We start from the raw sequence: 26,657 nt of genomic DNA on the forward strand, positions 1-26,657 counted from the left end.
ATATAGTATAAGTTCCTACAAGTGGAATTGTATGTACATTTCTGTTTTGATGGAAATTTCCATATTGTTCACCACCATGGTTTTTAAGAGGATACTGTAAATGGGTCTGAAATATAAGAGTTTCTTAAAAGCAGGGAAACCACTAAGATTTATTTCAGTTTCTCTGTGTATTGACTCAGGAATCTCACATCCTGGAATATTCTCCCAGTTCCTCCTGCCTCATTACCCCAGCTCCAACTTCTCCTCCATGAAGCTTTACCTAGTAAGTACTTCTTTGCCTCTTATTCTTGACCTGTAAGCCTTTCCTACATGGTATTAGGAAATCCATTTGGCTACAGGACTCTGCAACACTTTGCTAAACAGTAAATACTTTTTTTTTTCTACTGGGAATTGAACTCAGGACCTTGCGCTTGCCAGGCAAGCACTTGTGCCGCTGAGCTATATCCCCAGCCCTAAACAGCAAATACTTCAAGTATTTCTTGTGCAGGAATCATTTCCCTAACTAGATTATAAGTACGAAACCAAAATTTAACCTTGCTGCTCCAACGACAATATATAATTTGGCAATCTTTAACAGAGTAAGAAAGAACTTTTACATATATAAATTATTCTCTCATCAACTTTTTGAAGTACGCAGAGCAGCTATTATTCCAGTGGAGGGGAGGTGAAGAAGGAGAGACAGTGGAGAGTAAATGCCCAAGCCACAGAGCTATGATATGGTACAGCCAGGATTTAGCTCAATTTTCACTATTCTCCGTCATCAAGTCTTCTTCTCACTGTACCACGCCACCTCTCAACACGGAGTAGCCCCAGGCATTCAGTAAAGAGATGGACTGAGCATAAATTCCCATCCAAGTGGTCCCAATGCAAACCCTAGATGGTGAGTTTGGGTAAAAAATACTCCCTGCCCTCCACTCTCGGGAGCCTCACCGGTGAACCCCTTTACCCTTCAGTGTGGCTTGTTTTCAGGGAATATGCAAAACCTTTTTTCATTGCCTATATCCCCTTACTCTTGGGCCTTACTTTTGGTCTTGATGCCTTTTAAATGCAATTTCTAGTGTGTCGCCAGTCACCACAATAAGATCACTGTTCGGGATCAGCCTTTGGCTCCCGTTTGTTACAGCTGATGAAATAGACGGTGGGATTTTGGGTGCGCATGCGCATACGTGCATGTGCTCACACACACGCTATCGCACAGCACAATCAATATTTATTATACATAACCTCCTGAGCAGCTTTACTTTCACCTCTGGCCTGTGCACACTGTCTGCTGTGCATGCAGATGTCTTAGCGTGTTTGCCTTCCAGGCAACCTGGTAGCTCCTGGTTCATGGAAATCAGGCTACAGCTGTCACACTTCGCCCCCTTTAAAATTTTGCGGGGTGTAGCTCAGTGGTGGAGTGCTTTTCTGCCTTGTGGGAAGCCCTGGGTTCAGTCCTCAGCACAACTGGAAAAAAAAAAGACACAAGATTTGGATTTGGCTGTGCTGCTTTGAAGCAGGAAGGGCCTTGGATTTCCACTCCAAACATGGTTAATCTGCTGGCTCTTGGTTTAGTCCTTTCTGAGAGCCAGAGAAGACAAGCAGCCTACAAGCATGTGTGTTTCGTGTAGTTTGCGGAGGTCTGACGGAGCTGAGATGGAGTAGGTAGTTATCTGGAAAGCTCATGCACTGTCCGATGCTAGTAGCAGCTATTTTAAGACCTTAGGAGACAAATTATCACTGTTACGCCGACAGCACCCACACAATACGGGTTTGTTCCATGCCAAAGTGGACCAGGTCCGGCATCCTTCCTGGGCAGCGCTTTACAATGAGTGTTGCTGCCTTACTTAGACTTCTCCCAAGATCTCATGGCTGAATGCCCACCTCCTAGTGCACTGGATTTTTCTTCCCTGGGGCAACAAAAGAGGAAAGGATGTAGCTTTCCTTCTCCATGCTGAGGGAAAAAAGCCTCGAACACTTATTGAAATTAGTTCTTCACTAAAGGCAATCTATTCAAGTGCCAGGCCAACCTTAGGGAAATCATAAATAGTTTTAAATCTCCAGACAATAGAAAGAAGGCCATATAAAGAACAGGGGAAACCAGGGGCTCTCACTATGCTCAAGGAGAACCTGGGTCCACTCCCATACCCATGGGAGGCCGCCTCTAGAAGCACATCTTACTGCTACCTTCACTATGGTCTTTACCGTACAAATGTGATGGCAAATGTGATGTAGTTGGGGGTCTCAAGTGGGGGAAGAGTATCCTGAGTTGTCCAGTGTAATTGTAAGAATACTTATGAAGTGTGTAGGAGAGAGGGAGAGAGGCAGATATGGATGGATGGATGGATGCATGCATGGATGGATGAGCAAATGAATGAATATGGAGGAAGTAGAGGTTACAGTGATGTGGCAAAAGCAAAGCCATGCAGGTCACCTCTAGAAACCAGAAAAGACAAGGGAATGGTCTCCCGTAGAGCCTCACAAAGGAACATGGCTCTGCTCACTCCTTGATTTTGAACTTAGAATCTCTAAAACTCATACAATGAGTTAGTGAGACGAAAGCCACTAATTGCTGGTAATTTGTTGCCGCAGTGGTAGGAAACCAGTGCTTTCAGTGGCATGGATTTTGTGCATCCTAAGAGCAGCGGCCCCTCAGTCTCTCCATTCCCCAGTGTTCCAAGGGAGGAGAACTAACGCCACCACCCTGGCCACCTGCCACTGCTCCAAGGTGCCTCCTGGGCCCCTCTGCAGGAGAGCACTGTCCAGTCATTACTGTTAGATCTCAGCTGGGCTCTCCTGCACCTGCCCAAGCAGCCTCGGAGCCCTTGATGCACCACCTGGCCCTAACTCTCTTCCCCAGCAAGAAGCAGGTAGGGCCTGTCGGACAGGCACCGTCTTAGTGGTCTCTCAGATGTGTGCATCCCCGAGGTTGTCAGGGAGGAGAATTTCTCATGAACACGTGCAGGCCACCTTTGAAATAGGTAATGCTGAGAGTTGCCGCTGCTTTAAAGAAGACTAGACTTGGGGAGCTCTTGCCAAGCAGAGGAAAGCTGCCTTTGCAGAGTTGAGGATGAGTTAACCAAGTGTTGCATTACACTTCATCCCTCAGCTGCTTTTGTCCAGCCTGTAACCCCCTCTCACCACCACCACCAGCAGCAGCAGGAAATGTCAAGGCCCCACTGACTATGCCGCAGCCTCCCTGCCTTCGTGTCTGTTAAGCTGGCCCCAGAAATAAAGTACTCCTACCCAGCGTTCCATTTGGCTTGGCTTTTATCTTCTCCAGTCACTGGTTAATTCTTTACCTCATTATCCCTAGCAAGTCTGTCTTAAAGTGCATGTGTGCTCACATGGAGATGTTGTAGGCAGAGGACAAGGTATAGAAAATTATAACAAACATACATGAGTTCTAAGTAAAGACAGTTCAGTTTGAGACAGTGTGTTGGTTTGGGGGGTTATTTTGCAAGGTGAACAATATAATACAATACAGGACATATATTTTATATGATTATTTATAAGTCACCCAAAGAATGATACAGAAAAAAGAGTACAGGAAATCTGTCCACGCACTAAGACCAAGGAATCCAGGTGAGGGCCTGGATCCCACGAATATGTCCTGCATGAGTCCAGCTGAAGACCTACAGTTCATAACAATCCAACTGGAGGCCCAGAGCCCATAACAATATCTCATGCAGGCCTGTTTCATGGATCTGTGCTCCAAAGGCCCAAAGGACAGTGGTGGAATCTAGGAACTCTGTGCTAGTGGGATGAAGGATCTGTGCTAGCAGGCTGAGGGATCTGCACTGGAGCCAGGAAGTGACGTGCAAAATAAGAACCAGAGCTCCCCTGAAAAGTACCACAGCCATCCTTAGCAACAGTGAGGTTCCGAGCACCTCCAATGATCAAGATGGTTGAGTTCCCGACAGGAAAGCTAATGCAGCAAGCTTCTCCTGGAGACCAGCAGTGCACCATCTTCCCCTCCGGAGCCAGGAAGTGATGCTCAGAGTGAGGACCAGAGCTCCCCCAAAGTGAACCAAAGCTATTCTCAGTGCCAACAAGGTCCTGAGCTCCTTGGAGCATGAAAACAGCCAAGCTGATCAGGAAAGCCAGCATGTCAAGCTCCTCCAACATAACCAACAGTTCCTTACAGCTTCTACCAGCTCCAATAGCCTTTCAGCTCCCAATAGCCTCACTCTGCTTCTCCAGTTCTGTCTCTTATGCTGCTGGCAACAATCCCCAGGTGGGCCTCCAACACCCAGCAGCACACTTACTCAGTTCAGTGGGGGTTATAAGTTGACCACCCGTTGTCAATCCACTACAGACAGTAATGATAAGCGATCAAGAGCCAAAGAGCTTGAAGACTAATTCAGATACCATCAACAAAGTCCATTCCACTTAAAAAGAAGTCAAGCTTACTATACTGTACATATTTTCAGAAGATATTTTGGATTAAGAATTTCAGTCATTGAATGACCCCATTGAGATCCAGATGATCAGAAGATAAAACTATATAAATATCCTATCATCATACAGGGAAAAGGCAACCATGCTTTTGTCTCTGCACTCTAAATTTATCCTTTAGTTAATATTATTTCCATCTAAATGATTGTTCTAAACTTTCAGTTTGAATATACTTATTTGGTTCTGATTTGGAAAGAAGCCTCTTGAGTTGCTCAGCAACCCAAATATGTAACTGTCTTTTGCTTTAATTAGAATCTTACTTGAGTTGGAAGTCTTGACATTCAGAGTTGTATATTTCCAGTGAGGAAGTGAAGTTTTGTGGTTATAATTTATTGGCATGGTTCTGAGCCTCCAGAAAGTAATATCTGCCAATGGTTTTTCAAATGAAAGTTGTTAAAATGTAGTAAAGAAAGCTATCAACTTATTTCATTGCAGCATTGCTTAACAAAAAAGAAAACAAATGGCAATTTCTAGAATAAGCCAGGGAAATGATTAGCACCAGGTACTGAGCACTGCATTGCCTGTGAAGGTAACATGAAAACCCTGCATTGGTGTCCAGAGGCCAAGCTCCTAATCCATAGAAGACAGTGTGGACAGGCGTAAGCAAATGAATATGAATTATGACATTAAACACATTATCAGGGTCATCTCAGGCTGGAAGGGTAGCTAAGTGGTAGAACCTGAGGCCTGGGATCCAATCTCTACCAGCACAGGAAAATAAAATTTTTAAAAGAGTTTTCGGCTCAGCATGGTGGCACATGCCTATAACCCCAGTACTCTGAGAGGCTGAGTCAGGATGATGGCAAATTAGCAAACTAGTGAGACATTGTTTCAAAAATAAAAGCAATAAACAGTATCTTAGTGGTTACCTAGATTTAGTGGGGAGGAAATGGGAGATGACAGCTAGCAGGTAGAGTGTTTTGATCTGGGATAGCAAAAATGACTTGTTTGATTTTGGTTGTGGTTATACAACTCTCGGTATGCTGAGGTCTACTGAATCTTGACATTTTAAGTTTGTGATTGTGTGGTATGCAGGTGTTCGGTTTAATGACGTTCTGTTATTCAAAAAGTAAAAACAATAAGGTCCAGGGATGTAGCCTAGCCACATAGCACCTGCCTGGCAAGTGCAAGGCCCTGGGTTTGGCTCCTAGTACCCAAAATCTAAAAAACAAAAACACTAAGATCAAATAAAGGGCTAGTAATGTAGCTCAGTACAAAGGCCCTAGGTTTAATCCCTAGTAAAACAACAACAACAACAGAAAAGGTTGTTTGTGTCTCTTGTCCCCCCAAATCTTCATGCAGTCATGGGGCAGGCTTTTAGAGTTTTGATTGATTGGGTGTGAGTGCTACACTTGGCCTGGGGTGGATAGTTTACATATGTAAGGGAAAGAGGTTTGCTCTCCCACTGCTCCTCCATTTTTGCTCTTGCTGACTTGGCTGTGTTCTGCTGCCATGAACTGTAGCCCTCTGCCATGTGCCCCTCTGCCTTGAAACCAGCCAAGTATGGACTGAAACCTCCACAAACTGTAAGCTAAATAAACCTTTCCTTCTTTAATTCTGGGCATCAGGTATTTTGTCTCAGCAACGAGAGAAAAGTAACCAAGACACCTACCTATAACTAATACTTATAATTTGGAACATTCAAATAGATGTTTAAAAAAAAAAACCAAAAAAACAAATAAATAAATAGGTTCAAAGGAAAGAAGGAGAATTTGATTCTCTTTGATTACTGTCCACAGTAGATTTACAAAAAACTCAGTTTGTGATTTCAGCACATGTCTAGGGGAAGTCACCCTCCGAACAAGGGTTGAAAATGCTCTTCATTTCTATGTTCGATATCCTTTGATTTGCTGGGTCTTTTCACAAACAGGTTGTCAGCATGTACCTATAATTTTCTTTCAGTACTATCATCTTCCAAGCCAGGCTGTAAATAATTAATAAATCTGTAAGATTTGTGTTTCTAGTAGCTAAAAAAAAAAAAAAAAAAGGCAAGGTAAAAAGATTGTGATTTGGTGTGTTTAGCTACACATTTGTTGTTACAGTGTTATAGAATAAACACCCAAGGGTTAGAATTATTGATGTGAATGTTTAGATAATTTTGTCTCTTCCAGGAAGCTTAGTATAGCAAATGACAGCATCCATCTGTAAGAACATCACTTATCTGATAGCAGTCAGTTTTTTTTTTCCATCATCCTAAATGTTTTTAAAGCTTCTTTACAGGCTGCCACCCACCCTCTTTTTTGTCAGAGATAATTATCCAGGCCTCAGTTTTCTCCTTTTGCAAAGTATGGAGGCTGACTTGACAGGTGCTCCCTGCTTAGCTCCTAGAAGTAGTTCTTTCCAGTCTGCAGCAGCTTCTCACATAACTCTGTCCACATCTGAAAGCTCTTTTGCGGTCAGCTTAACATCGGTGCTTTCTTTGGATGAGTAGGAGCCAAAAGCCATTGCCATGGCAACCACAATAATAAAGCCCTGCTTTTACATTCCAACTGGATCACATTACCTTGTTGTAAAGACTTCTCAATCCTATTTTCCTACAATGAGGAGCTAGACAATTAGGGGTTAAACACAGAATAATCCTGGAAACATCACAGAGGGCCGCACATGTGTACTCCAGACCCTACGGCCACCTGCGAAGCAACTAGTTTTAGCCGTGATGAGGCTAAACTGCTACAGCTGGTTGGAGAATTTGTTTGGAGGGGCAACCAAAATACTCGAAATAACAACACGCTTTTACTACTTACTGTTACAAATATTGAGAAAAACTACCAATTTTTTTTCCCAGTGTTAGGGATTTGACTCATAATGCTGGGCAAAAGCATTCTAACCTCTGAACAACCAATCAGCATTTTGAATGTGTGGAGTTATCTGGGTATTTGTGGTGTTAACAGTACTGTTTCACTGTTCTTTAATATGTGTCTGAAAAATGGTATAAAAGATATTTTAAAGTTCACTTGGGGAATAAAATTTTTCCATCACTAAATTACAGTGTAAAAGAAGCCCCCTGGTTATAGCTGCATTTCAGGCTTCAGGGCCTCATAAGAGCTGAAATACAGTGAGTTTCCAAAAGTGTCCCAAAACTCCAAAAAAAAAAAAAAAGAAAAAAATGAAGCCAGGCAAGGTGGTACACAGTTATAATCCCAGTACTTCATTAGGCTGAAAAAGAAAGATCCCAAAGTTGAATCCAACTCCAGCCTGAACTGCATAGCAAGACCCAACCTCAAAAAACAAAACCAAACCAAAAACCAGATAATGAAATGAATACATTTGAGGAATATAGGTAAGGTGTTTGATAAACATGTGGCATAAATATAGTACTATTTAATGGAGAAATAACAATGGAAATATTGAAAGCCAAGTGGATGAAAAAAAAATGATGCAGCTGTTAACATCAGGCAAAACAAAAAGCAAGTATATGATCACAGTATACCACCTGGCTCTGCAGTGAACAGTATTTGCACTGAATAACTATTGATCCATCAGTGAAGTATTAAGAAGGAAGGGGGTGGGGGCGTGAGTTCAGTCCTCAGGGATTGTGACAAGATGTCAACAAATAATTTCTAAAATGGATAAATCGAAAAATGCTAAACATACTACCTAGAAATATGGGATAACATAAGTGGGAAACTATCAAGAAAAGTTAGTGGTGGGCGCATATGTGAACTTACTACTATAAACAGTGACATGAGGTTGGGGTTTTTAGTAATTACAACATAAATGTCACTCCAGGACCAGATTGCTGCTCAGGCTCCAAAAAAGTGACAGCGGCACAGCATTTAATTCATTGTTTGGGCAGAGCAAGCTTTGTGATAGTATGAAGGGAGTAACATTATTTCTTAAATCACTTTCTGTCATTTAATATCACTAATTCATTTCTACAAAGGAATAGCTACATTTTCTAAGAATGTTTGTATGCTTTTCCTTTTTATTTTGGCTTCAGTAATGTTACCCAACCTGTGACATTCCCTTTCAAATGTCAATTTCTTGGGAAGGGGCTTATTTCCTTGTCTTCATCTTTTTATGCAGCAGTGACTGTACCCACTAGGTGAACAGATAACGTATGTTGATTGCATGACTAAACAGCACTGTTCTGTAAAAGATAATGTGAGCCTCATTAATTCTAATTTTAGATTTGGTAGCCACATTTTTATAAAAAGTTAAAGAGAACCGGGTAGAATCATATTTAATATATTTTATGTAACTCGGTACATATATGCAAAATTCATTTCAGTAACTACCAAATATAAAAATAGCACAGTATGAATATCTCAATTATTATTGTTTTTTATACTACATCTTCTAATTCCATTGTGCATTTGTATACTTCAGCACATTTTAATTTACATGTTAACTTTTTATCAGAATACAATACTTCATTTGTATGGAGGTTTCATAAAACTCATGATTTAAAAAGTCCTATTTCAAAAAAAAAAAAAAGTCCTATTTCATACACATGTAGTTTCAATACTTTAAAAGTTTTCTAATAATTGAACCTAATAATAGCTTTAAATTAAAATTAAATCAGCTGATATTGACTAAAATTAAAAATTCAACTCCTCCATCCTAGGTACTCAGTAGCAGCAGATACCTAGTGACTATTAATGTAAGAGAGCAAGCCCTACACAATATCTGATAAGTTCAGTATTTCCTGTGAATACGATCTCACTACCTGCCAAAAAATATTCTCTGCTAGGAGCATAAGTGGGAGAGAAGGTTAGGTCCCTCATCAAATAGTTTGGTAGTTTTCAAAAACTTTGTATGGTTACCACTATCTTCAAAGCAAGTGGGGATAGAAGGTCTGAATAAAAGATTCTAGATTGACTTCAACTGAATTTTTTTTTATTAAAAATGGGTAAATCCTTTTAGTAGTGGGATACGGTCTCACTGTGTATTTCAAGCTGGCTTTGAACTCATGACAAGCCTCCCACTTCAGGCTGTCGAGTGCTAGGATTATAGGTGTGTACCACCACTTCCAGCTACAATTCGTGTTTCTGTATTTGATTTTTTCCTACTGGTAAACCAATGAAAATTTAAAACTCGTATCTAGAAGCAAAGTAATTTGTTGAGGCATGAGATATTATAGTTTCTATTTAGGGCATCAGGAAAGCATGAAGAAAGAAAAAAAGGGAAATCATTTTTGGCACAGTCAATTTTGGCCTCCCCAGAAGGAAGGTGGAGAAAAGAGTTATGGACCAAGCCATCTATCTGAGAGGTAGTTCTTAAAAACCCATTTGGATGTGGAGAAATGTGACAGGGATGGAAAGGAACCAATAAGGCCTATTTTATTAAGCACTACTGTGAGTACTGAAGCTTAATCCCAAGCACGCATTTTGAAAAATGGTGTGGAAAATGTGCCAGAGTTGTATCAGCACAGGGCGAGGAAAGTGAAGCTGTGAGGTACCTATTTCCTCAGTCATTAGTTTAGAGCTGTTCTCAGGTGATAGAAGTCTTCCTCTTCCTGTCCCACCCACAGAATGATGCTAGTGCTCAGGGAAAGCCTTTTGGGCAAAGAAATCCAGGTGTTGGCACCTGAAAGGTAGGACAATGTGCACTAAAAGGCACAAGGTAGAGAATATTGGGATGTTAATGTACTGACTCTGTTAGACTTTTTGACTTACTATAGAGTACAAAGTACAGAAATATAGAGTACAATATAGAGTACGAAGAACAGAAAGGCATGTTTTAGATCTTTGGAGCTATTTCAAAATACATACCCAACTCCTCTCCATAGTAGATCTGAAATCCTGATGAAATGTGCCCAGTTCCCCTGCCCTGAGAACTGAGAAGGAAGAGAGTAAAGACCAAGGATACTTACAGACTACTCACTTAGATGGTAGTCTACAATGTTTTGTGCCAGTGTTGATCCCAGGGAGTGTCTGGAATGTATACAGTTGATCAAGGATATACAGTATTTCCCACTTCTTTGGAACTACACCTCTGATTGTGGGAAGTCTGTTTATTATCCACCAAGATTATCTTCAAATTCTCTTCCCCTTCTGCTAATAGTATGTGTTGAATTCATTGACTGTGCCATCTTACCATAAGGAAAACTATGTGGGGATTCCCAGCTTGTAGAAACCAAAATAGTACACTTCAATGGCCTTCAAAAGGGATTTTCCAGTGAGAACTATTAACAGAGTTCTCACTTTTAATTGTCAAAGACTATCAAAAACAACCTGTTGAATACTAAAAAGAAATACAGAGATGAATCAATTAATGAGACATTTCATAATTATGCAGTAAATTGAGAATTCCAAATCACTTCTGCCAAACAAACACACAAAAATTTTGAGAAAAGGCACTTCATATATATTTTCCAATTCTATGTAACAGTATAGTGTAGTACAGCATAAATACCTAAAAGTTTATTAGGTTCAAGATATTGTGATTATTCTTAATTGACATTCTAGGCTCTTACCATGTATTGTTAAAAAGAATCTAATGTGAGGTATAGAGGATTTTCCCCAGTAATTCAAAGCAAAACCAAACACAATTTTTTTGGTTTTATGTGATTCTTTCAGACTAAGAATTATACAATTTTTTTCACTGAGAGAGTAATTTGAATTGGGCCATTAATTGCTAACCCAATTATGTTCATTTTTTTTTACCTTGAAGATTAATTTTCTATTCATATGCCTTAGAATTTCCTTTTGTTGACCAGTGTGAGTGGAATGTTAACCCTTTAATGTTTTAAAAGGGCTTGTGTTAACTTTCCATTACTGTGACAGACATAATCAGCTTCTAAAGAGAAGTTTACTTGGGCTCACGGTTTTAGAGGTTTCAGTCCCTGGTCAAGTGGACCCATTGTTTTTGGGCTTGTGACAAGACAACATACCGTGGCACGATGCAAGCAGTAGAGGAAAGAAAGAAAGAGAGAGAAGGAGGGAGGGAGGGGGAGAGAGAGAGGAAGGAAGGAAGAAAGGAAGGAAGGAAGGAAGGAAGGAAGGAAGGAAGGAAGGAAGGAAGGAAGGAAAAAGGAGAAAGAAAGAGAGAGAGAGGAGGAAAGAAGGAAAGAAAGAGAAAAAGAGAGGCTGGAGTCCCAATATCCTCTTGAAGGGAACACACATATATAACCCTTCTAGCCAGGTTCCCCCACCTCCACATAATGCCCCAGCTTAGGGACCAAGGCTTTCACATATGGGCCTTTCAGAGGCACTTGCCCCAACCACATCATGACAGCTTCCCCAGCATGGACTTGCTGCCGTCCAACTCGTTGGAAGTGTGCCTACGTATTCAGGTATTCTCAATTGTCCTGGAGCTCGTCCTTGGTTCTAATGACCAGTGTAAACCAAATTTAAAGTGTTCCTTCCCACCCGACCTCTTTTAATCTAAGTAAGGTTTTACACTATCTAGAGTGTTTTAAATACTTATTTCATAGATGATGTCAATAATGATAATTATTAATTACTGAGCATGAACGTTGGAGGTTCTTCTTGTGCATTCCTGTAGTCAGTCTTTTCTCAACCTGTTGGGCTGGGTGTATTTACTGTTTGAATCGTAGAGATCATGAACCAGAAACCTAAATGTTATGAGCGGTTCAATGAATCTTCCAAGGTGACCCAGTTAGAAGTTATGATATATTATCTAATTTAATTAATGAGATTATCAGGAAGAGAAAAATTCCTGGGGAATTTTAGTCTCTCACAGTCTTCTATCCTATTATTCCATTAATCTGCTGCTTAATGCAATTTCCATGTATATTAGGTTTTGTCCAAGCAAAATTAGAGTTTAAAATATTTAATATATAAGCAGAAAGTTCTTGAAGCATGATTATTTGCTCCAATAAAAACTGACTCTAATTGAAACTGAGTTATTATAAATCAATTTGGTATCATATGACTTTTTTATTTGCACTGTATCACTTTTAGCCATTAGAAATAGTCACAGAGAGTATAAGTAAGTTATTTTTAGTCTGATTTATTGCATGTGTTCTAAGAAAATGGTACAGATGTGGCTATAAATAGCTCTTTTACATCCATCACACCCCCATTAGAGTTCACACAGATTCATAGAAAATTCTACACAGTTGTACAGTAGAAACATATTTGAATTTTTTAAAAAATAGGAGTCATTGATCATGTCAGCTAAGAATTTGACATCAGTGAGTTAATTAAGTTCTAGAGCCATTCCAAGGAAAATACAGTAGGCTCTTGTTAGCATGTCCTTTAAAGATTTTTGACCTCATAAAAGGTGATTTTTATTGATTGTAATGACAGATCTCCAAGAGGGCCTGGTGTGGAATTAAAATGTACCTCGGTACATGCACTGTTTGATGTATTTCAAGTTTGCAGCAGAATGCTGGAGAGTACAGATAACCACTCTCTATACAACTCAAACTTCTCTATGTTAAGCTTAGAGGTTGTCTGAAGAAATCTTTTCAATTGGTTTGTACTACAAGTTAGCCGTTGGATTCCTGAATGATAAATTTTCAAACTCTCAAATTAGTTCTACTGTAAATTTAAGTTTCTATCTCCTGGAAACTATTTTTATTGTTCAGGTAAAGACTGTTTCAGACAACACTCCTCTAGCCCCAAATGTAATAATACTTGGATTTCATGAAAGGTAGATAGTTCAGGATGGCAGTAACTTCTCCAGGGAATGGAATTATTAATAGCACACACTTTGAAGCCGTGTGAATGGCTGTGTATTCATCATCTGAGGTGGCTTTGGAATCATATCTGCCAGGAAAACTGCAAGAATTTAGCTTGATATTGACATTCTTTTTGGAATTTATGAAAACATTAAGGGTGAATTCTATTGTGAATTCAAATAAATTTATTGAAGGACAGTTAAAATAGAGACCATCTAAAATTACATAGAAATGTAATGAGGTTCAGTGACTTTAGTTTGGAATTCAAAACACCCAGATTCCCAGGATTTTGTTTTTTGTCACTATCTGGTTATTTAATATGGCAGTAAAATGCAGAACAGTCAACTCAAAGTTCCTTCAGAAATTGACCGCAGAGTCCACAGCTGAACTTTAGATATGGCGTGACCTAGGCTCAAAGCATGTCATCAGGTTGTTTCTGCCCGGGTTCATAGTTCTCCTCTTTTGGTGCAGTTTTTTTTGTTCCTAGTCTTTTGCCTCGTGGTGCTTAAATAATTTCTGGAGCTTAGCAGCACAGATGCTCCTATTAAAGACCAGTGGGAGAAGAGGGAATTTGCTTTTGTCGTAACTGAAAATTTCTTCATGCTGCGCCTGTACCTGGGCCAGTCACCTTGGCAAGGTGCTGACTGCACTGACTGGATGAGTCACATAGCCCAGGGGACTTGTTCTGCAATTCAAGAAGAGAAGGGTGGCCCAGATGCAGGCTGATTTGTGTATTTGGCAGTGGTGAGACAGCAGTCCTGGTACTAATAAAAGTTAGCTTCTATTTAGTGGTTTTTTATATGGCAGGCCCTGTGCCAAGTGATTCACTGTGAATTACCTCATTTCATAATGGGACAGGATAGTTCCCAGTGGTGGGTGTTTTTGCTCAGTGACTGCCGTGGTTAAGATCACTAAGTGAGAATGTGGGCGAGAATGGGCATGGGAGGTTCCCAGGAAGATGTAAAGATATGAGGTCATCTTTTGGACAAAGGGAGAAGGGGTCCAGAGTAGAGTAGAACAGGGCAGTATTGAGTGTTCATTTGAAGATAGGGATCATAAATTTCAAGAGAGAACAGATGAGTTGTGGGTTTTTTTCCTCTTAACGATGTTCACGTGATAAAGTGGAGGCACAGGAAAGGCGAATCTGTAGGGTAGGTTCTGTGTAGAAATAGAAAAGCAGAGGACCTGGTGGTTACTTTTTAGAGTTTGTAAGTACGAACCATGTGAAATGGGCTGGGTAAGGAACGAAGGGATGTCAGGACAGGACTGGCAGACAGTAGAGGGGAATTAATGAACAAAGAACTAGAAAGAGAGGAAGTGGCACTTGGAAAGTGATGTCTTTTAATTCAGGATTTCAGGGGCAGTGCTGTTTCTAGTAGTGACAAAGTACAGCACAAAATTGGGCATGTGTGGCTGAGGAGAACCAGAGGGAAAGTCCATAGGAAGGAGGAGGGAAAACAACTGACAGAGCAAGGCTCTGGACTGGTTAGTCCAGTGAGCACTCACATTCCAGTCTGAAAGGGAGGATTATTAAACCAGCACCTGAAGGAGATGATAAAGGAGACAAACAAGAGGCTGGCATGGTGGCAGCAGGGACAGGATTATAAATCCGGGTGGAGAAAATCTCCAGAGATAGGTGGTTTTTGAAGGTGGTTGTGATGAAGCTAGGAATAGTGGTCTGGAAGTGCCAAGATAGAGCATGTCCACCAAACCATCTTGTGGCCCTGAGATATGTGGAGTGTGGTTTAATAAAAATACACTGAAAAGAGAAGTTTGGGTGTCCCCTTAACCATAATGCAGAGAAAGTAGTATCCTCCTAAAGCATCTGTATCAATCCAAGCAAGGCAATGAATCATCAAGGAGGTGAGGGGACCATTTCACAAGGAGTCAGAGGCTATTAGAGAATTTGCTTAAATTTTCAAGAATCATAGAGGAAGCCTTTAGGAGCAGGACATCAGTGAGGAATTAGGCTGGGTTCTATGATGTGTCGAGCAGTTATAGCCATCAGTATTTGAGTGATATTTCATGATGTAGGAGGCCTGACCTTCAGCAGCCACTTGAGGCAAAAAAGTACCATAATTAGGGACCACCTGAGAGAGAAATGAGCAGCCCGTAATATTGCAGAGACCCTAAGGAAAGGGAGGAATGGTTATCCTTTACTGGTTAGGGCCATCCAAATTTATTTCACTCTCCTTAATTGAGTGCTAAGGCTGTTTTTACCCCTGCGAGAAATAGAGCTCACGGGTCAAGTTAAGGAGACAACTGAGGAATGCCATGTTTACTAGTGATAGTACCTAGTGATAGTAACACCTGAGAAGGAACGATGTAAAGATGGGCCACAGATGCATATAAGTAAGGGAAGATTCTAATACAAAAGGAGTTAGAAGATGTTAAATGGAACCAATAGAAAATACTTAGCATGAGAAATATAATAGTCTAAATCAGGAATACAATATATGGATTAAAATGCATAAAGAGTACAGCTAAAGGCAAATTGATGAGCAGGAAAATAAGCTTGGGAAACTATAGTTTGGATATCTTCAGTGTCCTCCAAAATCCCATATACTAAAAGCTCGATCACCAGCTATGGCACTATTGGGAGTTGTGGAACCATTAGGAAATGGGACTCAGGGGAGGAAGAATAGGTCATTGGGGGCATGCTCTTGAAGGGAATATTGAAACCCTGGCTTCTGTCTTCCTTTCTTTTCTCTCTCACCACCCCCCACCGCCATCCTGGCTGCCATGAGGTTCCTCTGCCACATGCTTCCACCATAATATACTGAGTCACCACCAACTAAAAGGCAGTAGGGACAAGTGACCACAGACCATGAGCCCAAATAAAGCTTTCCTCCTTAAGTTGATTTATCTCAGGTATTTTGTCCCAGAGACAGAAATGGGAATAACACAGAAACTTTTTCACAAGGTGTCCAGAATGATGGAAGGAAATTATAAAAGACCCAATGAAGCATTGTTTCACAGATGTGAGAATATACAAGATAAAAAATAGTGATAATACCATATGCCAGCAAGTTTGAGAAACTATATCATTTGACCACTCCTTTTAGGAATGTAAAATGTTATGTCCACACCAGAAAGCACTTTGGCAGTTTCATAATAAAAACTACCATCCTAGCAATTGTACTTCTTGGCATTTATCCCAGAGAAATGAAAGCTGATGTTCACACAGAACTTGTACACTAATATTTATAGCAGCTTTACTCCTAAGAGCCAAAAGCTAGCCGTAAGTCTGTGTCTGTCAATTGGTGACTAAGTAGTAGTGTGTCGTGTTACATGCCACAGAATAGTACTCAGAAATGAAAAGAAATAAATTACCAGTACTTGCTTGGTTGGATGTTAAGGGCATTACTCTAAGTGAAAAATACCAAACTCAGAGGCATACATACTGTATGATTCCATTTGTATAACAGTCTAGAAATGACAAAATTATAAAGATGGAGGTGATAGAAGCAGTCATCAGGGATCAGGAAAGGGAAAGGGGAGAAGGAGAGAATTGCCTTGTGGTTAGGGAATTCAGTATCTTAGTTGTGTTAGTGATTTATGAATCTATACATGTGATAAAATATAAAATTATAGACAATGACATTTTTAAAACCTGCACATGCAGAATCCAAGTGAATGCTGCTATTGAGTTAATTGTGTCACTCTATTTCACCTTACACACTACAGTATATAAGGTGACAGTATTGAAAAAACTGGGAGATGAGTATACAAGTCCTCTCTGAACTCTTTCTGCCATTTCTTATAATTCTATTATTATGTCAAAGTAAGGGTTTTCTTCCTTTTTCTTTCTCTTTTTCTGGTCAGGGTTGGGAGATGAAAGGAATATGTAGAACAAAGGAATGAGTACCAGCAATAGGAGAAGAATTAAGAGGAGCAACAAAATATAGGAAAAAATATTAGTGTGAAATCAGATGCTTCAGGATTGAAGTAAAAATGAAATAACCTCAGTTTGAAAATGTCCACATAGTTCCAGAATAAATGATGGGTACTCATAAGTGGACATAGTGACTGTTATGCTTTATGTCTAGATGTCCTCCCAAAGCCACATGCAGTCATAGGTGGGGCTTTTTCAGAGGTGGCTGGACCTAGAATGTGTGACTCTGGGATAGATTCATGGTGCAATGCTAGGATCAAGGGTGCTAGGATTAATGCTGTGAGTGCTACCCCACCCTAAGTAGCCTGGATAAGATATAAGGGACAGAAAGAACTGTGGTCATCCGTGTTCCTTTGCTACCTTGCCCACCATGAACTGTTTCTCCTCTGCAGTGCCTATGTGCCATGTTACCCTGCCTGGGAGCCACCTAGTTATGGACTGAAAAGACTACAAACAACAGGAGGAAATAAACCTTTCCTCCTTTAACTTAGGGTTTCGGGTGTTTTGTGTCAGCAATGAGAAGAGTAACTAAGACGGTGACATTTATGAAGATCAAAGACTTATTCTAAAATAGAGCACCAGGTTACAGAAGAAAAACAGATCACTTCTAAAAAACAAGAATCATGGTAACAACAGACCTCTGAAGAGCAGCAATGCCGTGAACAGAGGTGATCATCTTGAATACACATGCAGTTAGCTACACAGACTTACAGTACAGCAAGCAGGAGAGAAGAACTCATCAACATTTTTATTAGACATTTTGACACATGCTGTCAAGACATCAAACAAAATTAAGAGAGACCTGAATATAATTAATAAGCTTAGTCATTAAGATATGTATGTCCAACATAGAATAGGCAATATTCTTTAATACAAAGGCAACTTTTACCCCCAAAAAAGTGGTGATTGAAGATCAATTTCAAGAGATATGTTGCTTGGCTATACTAAGGCAAAGCCAAAAGTAGTAATTATAAGTGGATAACTTTAAAAATCACGTGTTTGGAAACTAAATATGCAATACTAAATAACCAGTTATTGGGTTAAAAATGAAGCCTATTTTTCAGAAATGATTTGTTTCTCACAGAAAGTTTATTGTATGGTTTTCTTCATATAGAGCTAATGTTTTATTAAGTTTATTTTTGGATGTTTTATGATATCTGGGGTTACTACATATAGCTCACTTTTCATTACATTTTCTAGTTAGGTATTACTTAGGCATAAGAAGTTCTTCACTTTTGCATGTTAATTTTCAATCTTGCCTTTCAAGCAGTTTTCTAATTTTAATAGCTTTCATACATGGCCATGTGATACCCCAAATAATGACAGCTTGTGCTCTTCCTTTCCAAGACTTGCCACCAGCTATGATTTCTGCTTTCAGTGTTGGCACATTCTCACTTTATTCATGATTTCAACTGGGAAACTTCTAATGTTTTTTCTCCCATTAAGTGCAGTATGTGTGATGATACTCTTTACCACATTGAGGAAACTTTCTAGTACTCTTAATAATAATCAAAAATGGGTACCATCTCAGCAGAGGGCTTCCTTGTCTAAGTAGCTGACTACTCCACATCTAAAGTCAGAGAGGAAAAGAAGTGGGATCTGGGGAGCACATGCTCAGTTCTTTTATGGAGAAAACCCTTCTATGGAGTCCAAAAACATCACTTCCATTCAGCCTCTCAGTGGCCAAATATGAATTGCACAGCCACATCTAGCTGCAAGGGAAGCTGGGCATTGACACTTTTCACTGGACAGCCTGTGTGCAGCTGAAGCACTACTACTGTAGAGGAGAGACAGACCAAATACTAGAGGATAATGAACTGCACAAGTAATCATATGCATTATTCCTTTAATTTATTAATGTAAAAAATTAAAAATGTTACATTAAATCATCCTTACATTCCCAGAATAATCCCCACTTAGGCATGAAAATTGTTTTAGTGTATTTTTGGATTCTATTTGGGAGTGCTTTTTGTAGAATATTTACACCAGTGTCTACTAAGAATACATTGCTGTGGCAAGTAGTAAGAACATTGTTTACATTTAAACATTACTCTTCAGTTTTTAAAAGTCATTTCACATACATTATCTCTTATAGCAGATGATAATCAGAAGCTGACCCTATTTTTAAAAGTCAACAGAAGTGTGTAAGTAGAAAATAACTACAAGTGGGACAGTGCAGCTTCTTACAGTTACCTAAATCCTCGACCGCCAGAAGTGAGACTAGAGTACAGGTTGGAGAAGAGAGAAAGGTGCAGGGTTTGAGAAGGGAGTTCTGATCACGGGAACCCAGGGAAGAATGTTCACGCCCTCTGAAATGCACAGGGAACGGTGGGGCTCTGAGCTTTGTATAATGTCTAGCATCTGTGACGTTCTACACATTTTACTAACGCAGTGTTTAAACAACCCAGCTTGAATATACAAGCAAAGGCTTTTCTGGCTGTGAAGCATCGTTGGCTTTATGAACTTCCGATTCATTGCTTACCTGCGTATACCACATTAGGTCACGGCAGCTGAGTGCTCTCGGGGACAAAGGAGGCACTAAAAGCACCAGATGCTCGTGCTTTAGTCTGGCAGCCAAGTCGTGTGTGTGTGTGTGTGTGTGTGTGTGTGTGTGTGTGTGTGCACGCACTGCTCGCACATTCTCCCCTGGGACTGAAGAGCTTTTTCCAGAATACACAGTAATTACCTAACAGCAATCACTCACCACTCACAAGTATGAAATGCCTTTGGGAGGAAAATAGATGGTAGGCTGATGTAATTTTGCAAAAAGAGGCACTCAATATTAAGAGTGACTAGGTGTCACAGTAAACAGAATTACCCAGGCAGCACAGCTTCTGTAGATTTTACCCATATAAAATATGCTGTCTGCTTCCTTCTCTGAGCTTCAGAGCCCCCATGGCGTTATCGGCACATAGGGCATAGCTACTCAGGGCAGCATTTAACCCTGAGATTGCTCCCCTGGACTCTCAACTTCCTGAACGCACCACATTCGCCTGTTTCTCTTCTTCCTCCAGTTTCACACACATGCACAGGTGCAGCTGTGCTGAAGGCATAACCTGGGACACTCTGCAGACTTCCACCTGACCCCTGTAGCTGCACATTCCAAAGTCAAGCAACAGCCAGAAAACAGTCTACTTATGTACATCATCAATACACACATCACATTTGAAAAATTAGCTTCTGGAGTAGTGTTTGGCCTTGAATTTTGTGAGTAGATCAGAATGATAATTCATTCAAATCTATTTCATTTTGTACTGCGTGTTGAACACTATGTGCCTAAATTCTTAATGATTATTGAGATAAATTCCTACCCCGGTATCATTTTCTTACTGTGCACAAGACACAGACTAAATCATAGAGAAATATCCCAGAATTGCATCTATTTTTACATCATCAGCCTTTGGAATTAATGATGAATATTAAAAATGGATGAGGTTGAAGTTCTGATGAATAGACACCCCTTGCGCATACACTGCTACTTGGACTGTTTCCGTTTGCCATTCCTCCTGGATGTTACATGACTTGAAGGCACAGCATTGGTGTAAACAAGCCAAGAGGTGTCACTAAGCATCTCAGTTTAAAATAAGTGCTTTAAAATAGTTAATTATACTTTACCCTAAAGGAAGAGACAATGTTTCCTCAGGTCCCTGAAAATGGATAATGAGTAAGTGAAAGCTTGTGGAGATGCAAAATTTGGTTGGCTATTTTTAAAGTGCTGAAATGAGGCTTCAAACAAGCTTCCCAGAGACCAAGTCATTACTGCTGGACTCTGGTCTCTTATGTGTAAGGACATAAGGGGAAAATTATAGGGTGAGGTAAAGGAGTAGGGAAAGCGCATTTAGGCTACTGGATAAGAAATAGGTTAAAAGCTACCCAACTAAAAGCCTGGTACAGGTTGAGCAAAAGATAGGTAAATTCACAGGGAGGAAAAAAGAAAAAGCACAGTACAAAATACACCTAAATATACCTGAGAATTCAGGGAGGAAATCGAACCCTAATCTCCTTCCTTTGTATCTATCCATTTTAAGAGATCAATAAATATTGTGTTGTTATTGAATCGCATTTGGGTCATTCGAGATTTACATGTAGAAAGTAGAACTATAGAACTTCAAAGATATTGAGTCGGGCATGGTGGAGCATGCCTGTAATCCTAGCACTCACTCAGGAGGCTAAGAAGCAGGAAGATTCTCTGGAGGCTGTGAGTTCGAGGCCAGCCTGGTCTCCGTGGTAAGTTCAAGGCCAATCTGAATTGCATAGCGAGATCCTGTCTCTTAAAAAAAAAAAGAAAGAAAGAAATTTAAATGAGTATTTCTGTAATTTTGGGTAGAGACAAACTATCCAAGCAGAGTGTCATAACTGGAAGCCATTATAATATATATTAATGAAATTTGACTAAAAACTATAAAACTTGTGCATATCTGAGCATAGAGAGTCTCATTCTCAACCCCAAGACCCCATTCTCAAAAGAACTGTTAATTCTAAAGCCTTAAATAAACATGCCTTAAAAAATATGCATAAGGAAATAAATTAAATGAAAAATTGTGATCCTGCCATGACTTAAATATTTCTAAAATAGCCACAGCACCAGGATGAGCTTCCCTGGGCTGGGTTAGTCCAGTGTATAAAGATCATGTTTCTGGAGAGGCAAAACCTGCCAGCAGCCTTAATCCCTCACAAAAACCCCAGACCACATGCAACCATTAGCCAAAGTAAACAGGCAAGGAAGGAGAAGGAGCAGCAGAGTTGTCAGTAAATTCGGCAAAGCTGGAATTCAAGCCACTGGTTGCAGTAATTCTCAGAAACAACAGCCAAACTCCAACACTCTGTGCTGTATGATTTTACAGTTGGACCAATGCAAAGGTTGTAGGATTTTTAAATTATATTATGCATGTATTAAACAGATATACCTTGGTCTTTTTAATGATATAAAAATGTTTCGTAGTGACAAATACTTGTAAGTAGTTCTAATGTGATTAATTTTTAAAGCATCAGGCCTGAGTGAAACATCAGCAAAGAATGTAAGGTTGAAAATCTGCATGGAACTCAAGGTCAAAGGAAACTGCTAAGTAGATTCTAAGTAATTGCAACACCCTGAGCCAAGGTGACCTGGTTCCATCTGACTGGGTGACTGCAGCATGTGGCTATGGCCAGCTTTAAGCAGCTACTGTGGGGTTTCATCGTGTCCAGAATCTACATCCTAATTGCAAAGTGTCTCTCCTTAATGTGCAACCACCTCAGGAAATGGAATAGTTCCACATGAATGGGGGCTTGTGTGCCCTAGTCATCATGCATTTTTTTCCCCTTGGATTTAAATGGGGTGATTGCTAAAACCCTAGTGATACTGTCTTCTGTGTATCAGCCCAGTGACCAGTTGGGTTAGTTCCTTTGACCCTGGTGTCATAGTCTCATTAAAGCCCCCTGGGTGGAGACCTTAGAACTCCTCACCAACAGGCTCCTCCACACCCTGTCGTGAAGCATCAGGACTGTGACCTACATAGCTCAGGCCCGCTTGCTTCAAACAGGCTAATAACTGAGGCAACGTGGTGGTAGGAATATTTGAACCAGGGAAGTAAAACAGTGCTGAAATTATCTGCCTCCATCTTCCCTTTGCTTGGGATGAGGTCACACAGCTGTTTCCATTGAATGAGATAAAATAAGCAAAGAATAGCTATGGGACCGTTATTTTACTTTGGCAAATCGTATTTGAATTCTTTAAGAAACTGGTTTTGGTTGCTTGAGTACTCAGTGTTGGAGAAAATTGCCTTGGAAATGGTAGACAGAGATCTGTAATTGAGTATTCATTGTCTGTGTTGGGGAAGGGGAAGGGCCGTCAGACAGGCAGCACAACCCCGGGCATTTCACCTTCTGCCCTGCGTGCAGAGTGCCCTTGCCCCTCAGAGACCTGCAGAATGCAGTATGTAACTGTAAACTGGGCTGTCCAGGAAGGGTCCCTTTCTACCAGATCCTGGATCGGGGTCAGTGCCCTGTTGAAAAGAGCGGCCTATGACCTCACTGGTGCCCAAAATCATGAATTCAACTGAGGTTTCTTTCAGTAGCCTCCCTGGTAGCTGAAGAAAGAAAATATGTCCCCATTTCTGGCCTGTTAGGTGTTCTCAGCCCAGCATGAAATTCTCCAAAGCAATGTCATCATTTGTTTGCATGGTTCTTCATCTAGACATTTCACTATGATCTCCCTCCACCCCTACCCGCTTCTCTTCCCGATTGCCCCTCCCCTGCCCCTCTCGCCACAGGTGTGGAAGACATCGTGGCCATAATGATTCCTGAGCCCAAAGGGAAGGAGATAGTAAGCCTGCTGGAGAGGAACATCACCGTGACGATGTACATCACCATCGGAACCCGGAACTTGCAGAAATATGTGAGCCGCACGTCGGTTGTGTTTGTCTCCATCTCCTTCATTGTCCTGATGATCATTTCCCTCGCATGGCTGGTCTTTTATTATATCCAGAGGTTTCGATACGCAAATGCCAGGGACAGGAACCAGGTGAGTACCAAAAAAATTCTTAAAAAATACTTCTTAAGAGTATTGCAAAAGCAGTGCACATTCCTGTGTAAACTTTGAAAGCCACAGAAAAACACCAAGACAAAAACAGAATTACCTGTTATCCCTCGGGTCAGCAAAAACTTTGTTAACATTTCCTGCATAGTTTTCATATATTTCCCAAACACATGTATTTTCCTGTTTATTAGTATTGTATAACATGGTCATGATTTGCCTATGTTCCTGTTCTTTTTGTGGACAGGTATTTAATCAAGAACAGAACAAAAGGAGACGGGAAATAAGTTGAGGTTATGTTAATAGTGTTACACATATATCTATGTATACAGATACTTTTTAAATAAAATGATAGCACATTTAACTGTATCCCTCTTTTTCACTTTATCTGGGAAATTATCTTGGAGTTCGATGCTTAGCAACACGCAAACCAGTCTCATTTCTAATTTCATGATCTGCATATTGTCACATTTAACTAACTTCTATTATAGCCAGGTTTTCTCTCTCAAAACAAAGTGTACACATTAATACTTAGCACATTTGTGAGTATGCGAAGTAAACCCTACTAAATTTAATTTGCTAAGAGAGTGGTATACACATTATAAACTATAACAGTTACTGGCAAATTACCTGCCAAAACTGTTGGACCACTTTATACTTTAGCCAACAGTGTATAAGAAATAGTTACAGCTTCTTTTTGGGTGCGATTTCATAAATTAACAATATAACCATTTTTTGGAGCTAAAGTATATAGCTACAGTGTATAGCTCAGTGGTAGAGCACTTACCTGTTATACCCTGAGTTTAATCCTCAGCACTGTAAAAAATTTTGTAAAAATCACGTTTTGTATTACAAGTAACATTAAACATTTTAAAGTATAATAGAAAAATTGAAGATTTTTGTATAATAACTGCTTGATCAGTTTTCATCTGAATTGTTGGTGGTCATTTTCTTTTTAATATACAGAAGGTCTTTATTATCAAAGAAATTAACCTTTCTTTGTGACGCACAATTCCGTTTTCTGTCCTAGCTTATCATTGTTTTTGATTTTATTTATGTTGCATTTTGCCATGCACACATTTTTGGTTTTTACATAACTAAGTTTATCAGTCTTTTTATATAGCTTCCATATATTACATAAGATCATCTACAGCCCAGAATACCAAAAAACTCTTGTAGTATTTTCATCTACCACGTTTTTATCTCATTTTTATGATTAACTCTTAGAGCACTTATTTTAGTATGACGAGTAAAGTACAGAACTAACACACTTTTTTTAGATGGCCTACCATTTTTGAAACTGCTATTCATTGAATAATCAATCTGTCCTCTCATATGCAATGTCCTCATTTAGCGTATATTAAATACCTATTTTATTTCTGTGCTCTCTTAACTGGACCATTAATCTGTCCATTCATATTCCAGTACCATCTAGTTCTGAGGACTCTAGAATTATAGTATGTCTCTTAGCTTTTCATGCTTTCTTTGTTGTTCTGTCTGTATTTTTCATGTTTTATCTTCGTATGAATTTAGAATCACTGTATGTTTCAAATTTATCGAATAATCAAAATGTTTAACTTTATGTCGAGTCTTCCTATTCAAGTATAACTGACTCTTTTTCTTGTGTCCAGAAGCATTTTAAAATATTCTTGCTAATCTTGCACATGTATTTATTTTTAGATATTTATTATATTGCCATTATAAATTTTCTTTTGCAAATATAAAGGTTTAAATTTTTGTATCTTTTTACATTATTCATTGCTTCATTATTATTACCTTAATGATGCATAGTATTTATAATATACAGGGGTACTGAAGAGCTCTATATAAATTTACATATCTAATCCTCTTAATAACTCTATAATCAGAAACTTTATTATCCTCCTACGGATGAGGAAATTGACTGCAAAATGGTCACATATCTCATCACTAATAAAACCAACAACTGAATCACAGTCCATGTTCTTAACTACTACGTTGCAGTGTTTGTGATTATATGTATTAAATTATCAGGATTGCATTAGTAATACCCACAGTTAGTAATAATTTAGTTATTTCAAATTTTAAGCATTAATCTGGCTTTAATTTCAAAATGTATTGGGTTTCCTAAGAGACCCCCAGAAAATCTAAAATAATATATTGAAAATATATCTTTTCATATAGTATTTGTGGGAACATCCTCACTTTAGGGGGATTATTTCTTTGCTTTTTTTTTTTTTTTGCAGTGCTGGGGATCGAACTCATGACCTTGCACTTGCTAGGCAGGCGCTTATGCCACTGAGCTATATCCCCAGCCCCTAGTGGAATTATTTCTATCAGTTTTCATCTTATTATTTGCTCATCTTCTAAGATACCTATTTATTTTGTTATAAAAATATATCAGAAACATCCACTTACTAGTAAGAATGTTTAATTAAAAATGGATGTTTAATCCAAAGAAATTCATGCTGAATAGGTATGCTTTACATTTTCTGTTTTATACTATTAAAAAGAATGAACTCTATTCATGGATTTCCCAATATTTAGCCATCCTAAATCTCAAGTATATTCTATTCCTTTCATCTGTCTTGGATTATATTTGTTATTATTTATTATATTATTCATTTTTTACCTTAGCATTTGAATGTTAAATGTGCCTATAGTTTATGCTTTCGGCGTGTTAGGTAGTGGTTAATCTGGCTTTATGGGAAGAATTGTCAAACTTTTCTCCATTTTCTGTAGCCTAGAGCTGTGATGTCCAACATGGCGGTCACTAGCCATGTGTGGCTCCTTAAATTTAAATTAATTATAATGAAGTGAATTTGAAAGTTCTGTTCCCATACACAGTGGAGCAGCCTGGCTGTGCCTATGCCAGGCGTTTCCATTACTGCAAAAGGGCTGACTGGGCAGCGTGGCTCTGAGGCACTTTACAAACGACTGCAATCGACTGATTCTTAAGTATTAGTAGAATGCTTGTGTGAGTTAATAGGTCTGAATTGTTGTTTGGTTTAGGAAAGTAGCTCTTTTACTTTTTTGTTTATTTTACGGCAATTGATCTACTATATTTTCTGTAACTTCTAGAACAATTTTTTAAACAGTATTCGTGCTTTTTTCTGATTCTCCAAATGATACATATTCATTTTACTAAACTTAGGCAACCACATAAAAATTGCTAAAGGAAAAACAAGCTACTCGTTACCACACTGAATTGTTACCAGTAGAGCATATTATTTTTCAGGTAC

The 26,657-nt window shown here is 39.4% G+C and overlaps 1 protein-coding gene across 1 annotated transcript in view; it reads left to right on the plus strand.

Moving 5' to 3' along the window:
- Positions 1 to 26,657, plus strand: part of Rnf150 (ring finger protein 150) — a gene marked incomplete in the record, with an annotated part of 229,038 nt that overhangs the window by 119,130 nt on the left and 83,251 nt on the right. The window contains 1 exon segment of the mRNA XM_005400865.2: positions 23,174 to 23,424. Within this exon segment, the coding sequence (XP_005400922.1) occupies positions 23,174 to 23,424 (251 nt within the window).

This window comes from Chinchilla lanigera, unplaced genomic scaffold (genome assembly GCF_000276665.1).
Source record: "Chinchilla lanigera isolate Chin_1 unplaced genomic scaffold, ChiLan1.0 scaffold00070, whole genome shotgun sequence".
NCBI lineage: Eukaryota > Metazoa > Chordata > Mammalia > Rodentia > Chinchillidae > Chinchilla > Chinchilla lanigera.